The 10,386-nt window shown below is 39.1% G+C and overlaps 2 protein-coding genes across 6 annotated transcripts; one reads left to right on the top strand and one right to left on the bottom strand.

The window, feature by feature from the left end:
• Positions 36 to 3,197, top strand: FAD2 (omega-6 fatty acid desaturase, endoplasmic reticulum isozyme 2). 4 transcript variants are annotated; one of them, XM_011081924.2, is made up of 3 exons: positions 36 to 234; positions 1,497 to 1,545; positions 1,809 to 3,197. In XM_011081924.2, exons 1-3 carry the CDS (start codon positions 62 to 64, stop codon positions 2,982 to 2,984), a joined length of 1,398 nt encoding a protein of 465 aa, XP_011080226.1. In that variant the 5' UTR covers positions 36 to 61; the 3' UTR covers positions 2,985 to 3,197. The 4 variants fall into 4 exon arrangements, with proteins under 4 accessions (XP_011080226.1, XP_011080227.1, XP_020550605.1 ...); XM_020694946.1 differs by having other exon boundaries at positions 120 to 234; positions 1,478 to 1,545; XM_011081925.2 differs by lacking the exon at positions 1,497 to 1,545 and having other exon boundaries at positions 106 to 234.
• On the bottom strand, positions 3,464 to 9,627 carry LOC105163600 (putative E3 ubiquitin-protein ligase LIN-1). 2 transcript variants are annotated; one of them, XM_020694377.1, is made up of 7 exons: positions 9,132 to 9,626; positions 6,815 to 8,520; positions 5,458 to 6,284; positions 5,006 to 5,150; positions 4,653 to 4,916; positions 4,245 to 4,575; positions 3,464 to 4,075 (listed from the first exon to the last, which is right to left on the bottom strand). In XM_020694377.1, exons 2-7 carry the CDS (start codon positions 8,489 to 8,491, stop codon positions 3,957 to 3,959), a joined length of 3,363 nt encoding a protein of 1,120 aa, XP_020550036.1. In that variant the 5' UTR covers positions 8,492 to 8,520; positions 9,132 to 9,626; the 3' UTR covers positions 3,464 to 3,956. The 2 variants fall into 2 exon arrangements, with proteins under 2 accessions (XP_020550036.1, XP_011080314.1); XM_011082012.2 differs by having other exon boundaries at positions 6,815 to 9,627.

The raw sequence follows: 10,386 nt of genomic DNA, 5'->3' as shown, positions 1-10,386 counted from the left end.
GGGGGGGGGGGGGGGGGGGGGGGGGGGGGGGGGGGGCCCCTCCTCAGACAGGTCTATATTTATGAGACCTCGTAAGGCAGAACGCAACGCCACTCAAATATTTCACCACCACCACCACCAGAACATTCAGAAACAAGAAATAAACACACACACACTAATAAAACAGTTCTTGCGAAAGAAGGAAAGCGCTTCCGCAGAAGTGCTTTCACGCGATTTCTTCTTCCAAGTTTTCAGGTAACGTGCCCCCTTTTCTCTTCTCTTCTATTCTCTTTTCTCATAATTCATGATCAATCTTTGAGTATTTTGGTGTTTGTGTGTCTCAAGAAAACCGCATTTTTATTTTCTTGCAATGGTGTCTTTATTTCCTGTCGTTTTTTTCAGCTATTAATGTTCTTTTGATGTAGATGAGGTTTAATCGTATGTTCTTGAGCTGCATTACCTGATGATTCATGGATCTGAGGAATGTATGCGATTTTTTATTTTTGTTTTATTTTTTGGTGGGCTTTCCCAAGAAGAATCTATTTGGGGTTATTCTTGTGTGGTTTGGTGCAAATCTTTGGATTTTACGCAGTATTGGTGTCTGGACCACATGATTGTGTCATTTATATTTGGATTTTGTCTTTATCTTTGTATGCATGTGGGATGCAGGAAGAAAAAACTGTGGTAAATGTCTTTGAAGAGATTGATTTAGCATATATACAAGGTTGCCTGGGCTTCAGTTTTGATGATTTTGATGTACATTGTGGAGATTTGATGGGTTGCATGTGGCTCAAATCTTCTTGTAAGATTTGTTTTTTGTCCAAAAAATTTGGGATTTTTCCACTTTTATTGAACAGTAGATCTTTTCCTGTTTCAACCACAAAAGTTATTTCGGTTTGAAGTTTTACATCATGATATAATTGTAATAAATTTCGGTTAGGTCCGTAAAGAATCATTAATTACATCAATTAATATTGTTTAATGTACAAAAAGAGGGAATTTATGGTGATATCTATGAAGCCATGCTATGCCTGGCTGGAATTCCGTCGATGAAAAAGACAGATTCCGGTGTGTGGTAGATTTCACTGTTAGTGAATACCCCACTTCAAAGAACGGTGCTGATTCAACTGCTCTAGTCCTCAGGATTTTAGTACTACTTGTTTGCTGTTTGGAACACATGGCTGAAAATAAATGTCTGCTTTTCGACCTTGGCGCTTAGAGAATTTACTACCACATCTCATTTTTAGCATCCCAACGATGATTTCTGCTGTCAGAATGAATGAATTGACTAAGAAGCAACTCGGTTATTTGAGATTGAATTGGTTGTTTGTGATTGTTGTTGATTTGTTTTTGTCGTTATGATCTTTTGAGGTATTCGCCATACAATGCTGATACTAGTCGTTGTGATTTTCCGGTATATGTATTTGTGACGTATCGTTCTGTAGTTTGGTAACTAATAGAATGCATGTGGTGGTAACTAATAGAATGCATGTTGTAGTAACAAATGCACATTGTAGATTCTCGTGGATTTTTCGGGTGTTCGTTACCAGCACATTGCCGATTCTGGTATGATTTTTGTCGTGTTCATTGTTTAGTTGCCTTTCTTGGCTGCCACTATTTCATTGAGAATGTAGGACGTTGTTCGATGCAAAAGAACTTTTGCCGACTAGAATGCAGGTGGCAATCTGGAATCTCCTATTATGGGAGGAACTACTGTAATTGGGAGGTTTTGATTCAGACAATCTAGTAACAGTCTAGAAGCTACTTTGCCTTTAAATCTCAATGACCTTAAACGCCATGATGGAGACATTTGAATCCATGTTTTGCAGGTAAATTGGGGGCGGCTTGACAAAATGGGAGCCGGAGGACGCATGTCTGATCCAACAACGAAAGACGAACAAAAGAAGAACCCCCTCCAACGGGTGCCTTACGCAAAGCCTCCATTCACACTCGGTGACATCAAGAAGGCCATTCCACCACACTGCTTCGAGAGATCCGTCAGCCGTTCGTTCTCCTATGTCGTTTACGATCTCGTCATTGTTTTCCTTCTCTACTACATTGCGACTTCTTACTTCCATCTGCTGCCATCCCCATACTGCTACCTAGCTTGGCCCATTTACTGGGCTGTACAAGGCTGCGTTTGCACCGGAATCTGGGTCATTGCCCATGAATGTGGCCACCATGCATTCAGCGATTACCAGTGGCTTGACGACACAGTTGGCCTCATCCTGCACTCTGCCCTGCTCGTGCCCTATTTCTCATGGAAATACAGCCACCGCCGCCACCACTCCAACACTGGATCCCTTGAGCGTGACGAAGTCTTCGTCCCAAAGCCAAAATCCAGAGTCTCGTGGTACTCCAAATACTTGAACAATCCACTTGGCAGAGTCATCACACTTGTGGTTACTCTTACTCTCGGTTGGCCTCTATACTTGCTGTTTAATGTCTCTGGCAGGCCTTACAACCGTTTTGCATGCCACTTTGACCCATATGGTCCAATATATAATGACCGTGAGAGACTTCAAATCTTCATCTCCGATGCTGGTATAATTGCTGCTGTATGTGTGCTTTATCGTGTTGCTTTGGTCAAAGGGTTGGCTTGGCTGGTATGTGTTTATGGGGTACCGTTACTCATTGTCAACGGTTTCCTTGTTTTGATCACATTCCTTCAGCACACTCACCCTTCGTTGCCGCACTATGATTCTTCCGAGTGGGACTGGCTAAGGGGAGCTCTTGCAACTGTCGACAGAGATTATGGGGTGCTAAATAAGGTGTTCCATAACATCACAGATACGCACGTGACTCACCACCTTTTCTCAACGATGCCACATTACCATGCAATGGAGGCAACTAAGGCAATCAAGCCCATACTGGGCCAGTATTATCAGTTTGATGGAACCCCGTTTTACAAGGCGATGTGGAGGGAGGCAAAGGAATGTCTGTATGTCGAGCCAGACGAGAGTACTCCAGACAAGGGTGTATTCTGGTACAAGAACAAGTTCTGAAGCCGAATAACATGTGGTTAGTGAAAATGGCGTCTTCTTATTTTGTCCTATGGAGATGGAGGAACATCATCATGTTTTCTTTTTCTTCTTATAAGATGCGTCCTTTGTTAGTGTATTCTCTGCATGTAATAAAATAAACTTCTACCCGAAACCTTGTCTGTGCTGGTCGGATTCTAGTTCTGCAATAAATTGTCAAGTTTAGTGATGGCTTCAGGTCTTTTGTTAGAGATTTTCTTCCATCCTACTACATAATAATGTGCTAATATTCCTGCTTATCACTTGTATATAAAGTTGTCAATCGTAATTTGAACAATAATCCGATTCCATAAATTAACATTTGAAGTTTTTGTCCTTTGTTCATGTATAATTTCTTCTTGCAGTCTGTCAAATATAAATTTGAGAACTTCGTCATTTTCCAATTGTCTGAATTCTTGATCTTGTCCCACAAACAAGGTCGACAAGATTAATAGTTAGGGTGGTGAACTAAAATGATGCAAAAACTTGGCATTGTACTATTGTCGATATCTCCGTGACAGACAGAAGAAATAGACTTGTGGAAGAGGAACCATGTGCTAAGAGACTAATCTACCCAGACAAGAAATATTGAGAAGAGACAACTACCAGTTTTCGACTTTTGGACCACATAAGTGAACATGAACTTCCTCAAAATTGTTACCTGGTAACTACAGAGTTCTAATTGAAAACATAGTATCAAGAAACCATAACTGTTGAACTGATTTGTTAATCAGCTTCAAGAATCAGGAAATAATTACACTGGTTCCCCTTTACATTTGGACATCTTACAATAAAATCCTCCAAGTTTTTTGAAAAATTATACTACATCCTCAGAAGTCATATTTTACGTTGTCTGGTCTGAGGAAAAATATGTGGCGTGTATAATTCTTCAAAACTGATGAATTTCTTGCAAGATATCCAGACCTCATGGGTGTCTGAACCTGTCTTTTATAGCTTCTACCTCCATTGTCTGGAAATAACGGTGGACAACTCTTTAGCTGTCCATGTTACCTCTGCCAGGTTTTCTAGACAAGAGCCAATCTCCTCAGCAATCTTCTTTAGCAGTATACTACATTCTGCAGCCACAAAACAAGAAATTCTGAAGTCAAAACATATACCCTATGTTTGGTTTTGTGTTTTGGATGTTTTTGTTTTGGTGTTTTGGAGACAGAGAGAGAAAAATAGAGATAAGTAAGTATGTGTTTTGAGATAGAGCTTTTTATCTCAAAAGAAAGAAAAACAAACCTGGAATTGTACTGAAATTAAGCAGAGACAGTGAAGCAAGAATCCTATGTTCAACCAGCTTCCCATGTTCTAGGCATTGTTTGAGTGGAGGAAAAAGAGCAGAAAATGCCAAAAGCTGAAACTCTGTATCAGGCAATGAAGCAAGTGAAGAGCTCAACCAAGCCACTGTTGTCAAACACACCCTAACCAAATCTGAGTTCCCTAGACGCAAACACTTGGAAACAGTTTCCAAGAATGACTTCTTCCCGTCCCCAAGAAGCGAAGGCGACAAACTCATTAACCACATCTCCCGGGCATTGTCTTCGTCGCCATCTTCAGTCAGAAGATCCACCTTCAAAATTTTTGATCTCGTCAGAATGTGATGGTTAAAAATTCAGGCGACCATAGTATGGTCATGGAGAAACATACCGATCTCGCTATTGCATCAGCTGTTATGTCACTAGCTTCCTTGTCAGTAATATCCCAGTCGGGGCCATTGAGAAATCCGGCTAGTTTTAAGATCCAATCCTCTGTCATAAGTTTTCCTGATGAAGAGAAGATGCCTCCAAGGATTAGGAGGGCTCTGGAACACTTCTTCTGGATTGTTTCATTGGATAAGCTTCTCTCCAAAGTGGTTGTAAGAGCATCAACAGCCTCCTGTCTGTATATGTTGCTTGAACAGTGTGTTTCTGACTGCAAGTGCAAGACATAGCTGTTCTATCATAATAGTCTGTGGACATTAAAAGACCTGACTCAGGTAAAATGTGAAATATAACACCTACCAGAAGATCAAGATGCAGAAGCAGAACAGCGACTAGAGGTGTCTGCTCCAAGGTGCAGGTCTGGAGATATACGAGCAAATCATCCATCGCATTAATTATCCCTTCATCATGGAGGCCTTCCAGAAAGCGCTTCGCCTCGTTCCTCCTGATATTTAGTAATCAATGCCCATAAGAATGAGTAAATGAAGATTAATTAGTTGCCATTGAAATCCATGCGATAAAATTGTACGTGAATAAAAGATAATTTTAAAGTTCTTGCCATACAAGTATCGTATGCCATTAGGCTGGTGTTGCTTTAGATGTCAGCCAATAAGTCATACAAATCAATGTAGAAGAAATTGAAAGTTGAATCATTACACTGAACCTCTGTTTACTGCTAAAATTAGTTTGTCTATATGGCTTCACCTATTCTTGCAAAGTAACTATGGTTGTCGGCTAAGAGGAGAAAGTACCTGTTCAAGCAAATTAGCTCTGCCAGCAGTAACATTGCATCTGTTCTCAACTTTAAGTGCTCACCGTGAAGTAGTTGTAGAAGAATCGACCTGTTTATGTTTCTAGCAACATCATTCCTGCAGCCTGAATCAGCTTCGATGCAACAGGATAGCAACGGTAAAATAAACGTCCTCTCCTCAGTGCTTCCACAGTGAAATCTTCTTAGTAGAAACTGCAGGCCTCCGAAAGATATAATCCGTCTTGCATTCATTATTCTCTCGTCTTTACTGAAAATAATCAAAAGCTGCTCTAACATGCATATGGTCATACTATCATCTACTTCTATATTTTCATTCAAACCTGCTGCTAATTGAGAGAGTAAAGCCAAGAGATTCTCAAAATGATCTGCTTTCCATTTATCAATAACGCGCTTCAAAATGAGATTGGTAGGTGGCACAGCTCGGCATTGTAATGTTTTTCTGGTTACCGGACAAGTTAACCACCCTTTACCAAACCAGTCTATGATAGCTTCACGCTCGAAGGTTTGTCCAGTCTCGAGAGTCACTGGATCTTCAAAAAGAAGACCAGTCAGGGGGCATAGAAAATCTTTGGGTATGCTAAATAGAGAAGGCTTTCCCCTTGAGTCGTCAAAGTTCTCCTGCTGTTCAGCATTGTGAACTGATTTCTCGATTTGTTTCAGTTCAATCACTCGATTTTCTGGCCACTCAAGTAGAAACTTATTTTCATCTACAGGGGAATTTCCACGACAGGCTCGATAATTTACATGAAGATTTGCCACTGCTGATGAATGCAATCTCGGGGCTTCCTCATCCAGAGGTAAAATATCCTGCATAAATGTGGGAATTCTTGTGAGTTTGGTATATCCTCAATCGTCTTGTAAGTGAATTTGTGATAATAGACACACATAAGAATTAAAGAAAATAAAGTCTTAGCATGAACAGTGTGTGATTATACATAAGATAAGAGACATTGATATATAAGACCACCATTTTCCAAAACAAGAGCAGGCTTTTCAAAACTGATCTATTAATTGGTGAGTTTCGTACTGCCTCTAGAATGTGCATGCAATCAGAAGTATCAAAATTTCAAGATGCATGAATATCCTTTTGCATAATCAAACACAGAAAAGCTGGAGTATTCAAAGGGAAAAAAAAAAGCATAGTCTAAATTACTGAAACGAGTTCAAGTCTAGTCAGAAGTACCAAAAATTTCAAAACAGCATTGTCTATTTGCATTACCAAACACAACAGAGCTGGAGTATTCAAAGGAAACAAGGCCAGTTAAAATAAAATGAAAAGAATTGACGGTGACAAAATCCGACAAGTGATACATTTTTTCCAAGATTTGATCACTTACACTGGAAGAATCACCGTCGGGTTCAAAGTTCCGATTTGTGCTTGTGACTGAGTCATGAGAGCATAATATCAATTGTTTGTCTTCTGGAGCTGGACTATTGGAGCTTTTAGCACTTACATCAAAGTTCTCTTCTTCATAAGCTTGTAATTCAACACCTGATTTATGTGAATGTCTGAATACTTCATCATATAACTTTTTACTAACCATTGGTTGAGGTGAGACGTGACTAGCAGGACTACTTGTATGGCCGTGCAAGCCATCTGTTGGCATCAGTTGGAGAGAGATTGAAGGGATTTTGATCAGAGGGACTGAAGGTGCTTCACCTCCCTCAGTTATCCAGTCTTTATAGTACATTGCAAATCTGTAAGTTCCTGAGTCAAGACTTTCGTTATAGACTTTCTCAAGACGCCTTAGATTCATCAATACGGGCGAATCTGCTAAAGATTGAGATTCTTTATTGTACCAGAGCTTCAAATGTAAAAGATGAGGAAGAAATACATTTTCCCATAACTCAGGCAGCAATGTTGTCCGTGCCTGGAAGGGTGAATCACAGAACACTTGAAGAAGATGTTTTGCTGCAATCCCATCTTTTTTCTGAAGCATGTATATCACACTGAGATAGAAATGAGCACAAGCTGACAACTTAAAGTTAGGAATTCCAGACGTGAATCCATCTTTCAATGCATTGGAGTTTAATCCCGTGATAACACTAAGCTGCATTGCAGCTCTTTTCAGTTCTTTTGCTGTTGCAGTCTCCTCAGCAGCCCTTTCGACTGTTTCTATAGCTTGTTCCAGATTTTGTATGATTTTGCTTTCAGTATCCTGGCCGTCATCTATTCCAATAAAGTTCAAAGAGGCAAAACTGTTATGATGAAGGGATGTCCTAAACTCCTCATCCTTGACAAAACGTTTTATGTATCCATTCAAGATAGAAATAATTGCTTTAACAGCAACTTCATCGAGAGCAGGAGTTGCTATAGCCTGTTCAAACTTAGGTTGTCTTATGCTCCTACTGTCATCCAAATTTTTGTCATTTACAGGCATCCCAGTTGGTCTGTTATCAGAGCTCTGAGGTTGTTTCATGCTTCTCCGATTATTACCCTTAAAGCTTTCAGAAGAACAAGGTTGTTTCAAAGAGTTCTTCCTAGTTTCCTTGTCATCTATCACTATATTGCTCCCGTGTCTCTCACTTTCCTCGTCCTCCTCATGACCAAGAACTCTCTTCGAGTATATATCTTTATACAGCCTATTCCTTCCCACTTCAACTATCTCATCACTCTCAACCACCTCAGTTATCTCAGAACCTAGTAAATCTTTGGATGGACCTGTGCTGAATCTCTTAGCATCCCATGAATCTCGATGGCCTCTTCTTTCATGATACATACTAGTTCTCGTTCTCTTCTCATACTCCACGTCTATTTTCCCCCTACGCATAAGATTATCCCTCGGCTTCCCACCCGTAAAGCTGCTACTTATTGAAAATTCTCCTTTTGAGTCATACCGAGGAATCTCAGACCTTGTCCTATCTGTCCTCTTTAGCAAAGTACCAGATTCGTGGTTACCCCTGTAAGAAGTCACACCTCTTCCTTCTGAAGCAAATGAAGTTCTGGGCTTTATTTTCGCTTTCCGCCTCTTAAAACCTTCCTCGGCCAGGAGGTCCTCCAACGACATTGCCATTTTAATTCAACTATAAACGTCACCACAGCCTGTTTCAAGAAATGGCATGAATGAAGTAAATCATGGCCACACTGAAGTATATGTAAGCAAACATATAAAAACACCCATGAAGACTGATAAACTGTTCACAGACCTATTGGCATCTATATATATATATGCTCACAGAGTCCTCAATCTACTTTTATTGTGAAATTTTTGTCATGAAGAAATTCATAAGTCAAGAACATGTTGCAATTTAAGTTGTTCAAGGCAAACACTGCACTATTACAGAATCAATGTTCGAATAGATAAGTGAACTTCAAGAAAATTCCACAAGTGTAGTAATCCGAAGACTGCCAAATAAACCTCAAAATCCTCTATTCCCAAGGTCTGAAACCTTTACACTAATATATGACAGCACCACAAGCAACAGTATTCCTAACTTCTTGCTCACAAGATCGACACATATTGTACTACTAGGAACCGTGTACTTCCATATCCGACAACGCTAATCTCTGTCCAAGAAAAGCATAAAATACACACAGTCCAATCACAGGCAATCAAAAACTGAAAAACTCAGATACATATGCAACTTCAAACACCAAGCAGAACATCTGATGTGCTGTTTCCTAATCAAGATTCAGACTACTCAAACACACACCTAAACCTAACAGCGGCTTAGGAGACAGCCCTATTCCTCCAAGATTTTTGCAAGAAGTGATCAAGGTGGAAACTTGGGCAGAATCTTGAAACCCCAAGAAAGACAAGAAAAAAGAAGCAAAGGGACATCAAATCTTCTTGAGAAAAAGAGGACAATGATTGTGATGCAGGAAGAAGAAATGGAAGCCATTGACTGATTCTTGATGTGTTATTAAAGAAAGAGAACAATGGAAAAGACACAAATGGAGAAAGGACAGTGATGCAAGAATGTTACAAGATAGAACAAGGTGGAGAAGAGACAAATGCAAGAGGCTGGAGATTATTACATGAGATTGTGGGATTATCAAATCAAAGCAATATTAATGAGATGAAAATTATTGAGAATAGTATAATCTGTGTTACTAGTGCATTTTTGGTCATTCCTTGGCTTTGCTGCCTTGCAGGCCGTCAAGGGTTTAAAAATAACTGTTTCCAACTGCCGCCCGCCCGCCATCGCTTTCTCTCCCGTTGCACACAAAACAAAATGTAAGTATGATGTAGTCAAACATCTCATGGTTTATGACGAGAGTTTGAATCGTTTATAATCCACAACGATGTCCCATTTTTAAGGATAAAATTGTAAAGAAGTCAAAAGCACACAATAATTTGAGCGAATCGGCAATTAATAAGGTCGCAAGCCACATCAAAACAAATAAATGGAAACATTTTGTGGATACACTCTTTATTATTGGAAAAAATACAAGCAACTTTTGTAATATTGCAAATAAGTAAATTACCATTTATAAAAAAAAATAATAATTTATCTCCTTATATGGTGTAAATTGTTATTTTTTTTTTACATGGAGTGATTTACTCATTTATAATATCTCGTGAGACTAAATTGCATCAACCCCTTATTATACCTTAATTTAATCTTTAAATATCCATTTCGAGTATAAATCATAAATTCATTTGAGTAAACTAAATCTTATATTTCTGACAGTATAATACAAAAAAAAAAAAAAAACAGCAAGACTAGCGGTTGAAACATACTCGACACATGCACGTAACTTTTTATTATATTTGTTTAACTAGATAAAATAGAAAAATAAACAAATAACTAATCAAAATTGATAACAAAAATAGGACTGTGTTTTATGTTCTGAAATTCAAGTTGCCAGTAAAAATATTTCATTGTCCCCGTTTGAGCTCAAAATTTTTTATTTAAAGTTTTGTGTTTGAACACGAGTGTATATGAAAGTCTATCGGGTTAAAAG

Source organism: Sesamum indicum, linkage group LG6 (genome assembly GCF_000512975.1).
Source record: "Sesamum indicum cultivar Zhongzhi No. 13 linkage group LG6, S_indicum_v1.0, whole genome shotgun sequence".
Classification (NCBI taxonomy): Eukaryota; Viridiplantae; Streptophyta; class Magnoliopsida; order Lamiales; family Pedaliaceae; genus Sesamum; species Sesamum indicum.
The sequence above is the reverse complement of the archived record's forward strand: the minus strand, read 5'-3'. Positions and strand labels throughout refer to the sequence as shown.

Bases quoted from the DNA above. Each gene is read 5' to 3' on its own strand.
- FAD2 (XM_011081924.2), top strand. From the start codon at position 62: ATGAGACCTCGTAAGGCAGAACGCAACGCCACTCAAATATTTCACCAC. The intron at 235-1,496 runs GTAACGTGCCCC...TGCACATTGTAG, and splicing joins TTCTTCTTCCAAGTTTTCAG to ATTCTCGTGGATTTTTCGGG. The intron at 1,546-1,808 runs GTATGATTTTTG...CATGTTTTGCAG, and splicing joins CCAGCACATTGCCGATTCTG to GTAAATTGGGGGCGGCTTGA.
- LOC105163600 (XM_011082012.2), bottom strand. From the start codon at position 8,491: ATGGCAATGTCGTTGGAGGACCTCCTGGCCGAGGAAGGTTTTAAGAGG. The intron at 6,285-6,814 runs GTAAGTGATCAA...ACATTTATGCAG, and splicing joins CCGACGGTGATTCTTCCAGT to GATATTTTACCTCTGGATGA. The intron at 4,076-4,244 runs GTTTGTTTTTCT...TTGTGGCTGCAG, and splicing joins TAATTTCAGTACAATTCCAG to AATGTAGTATACTGCTAAAG.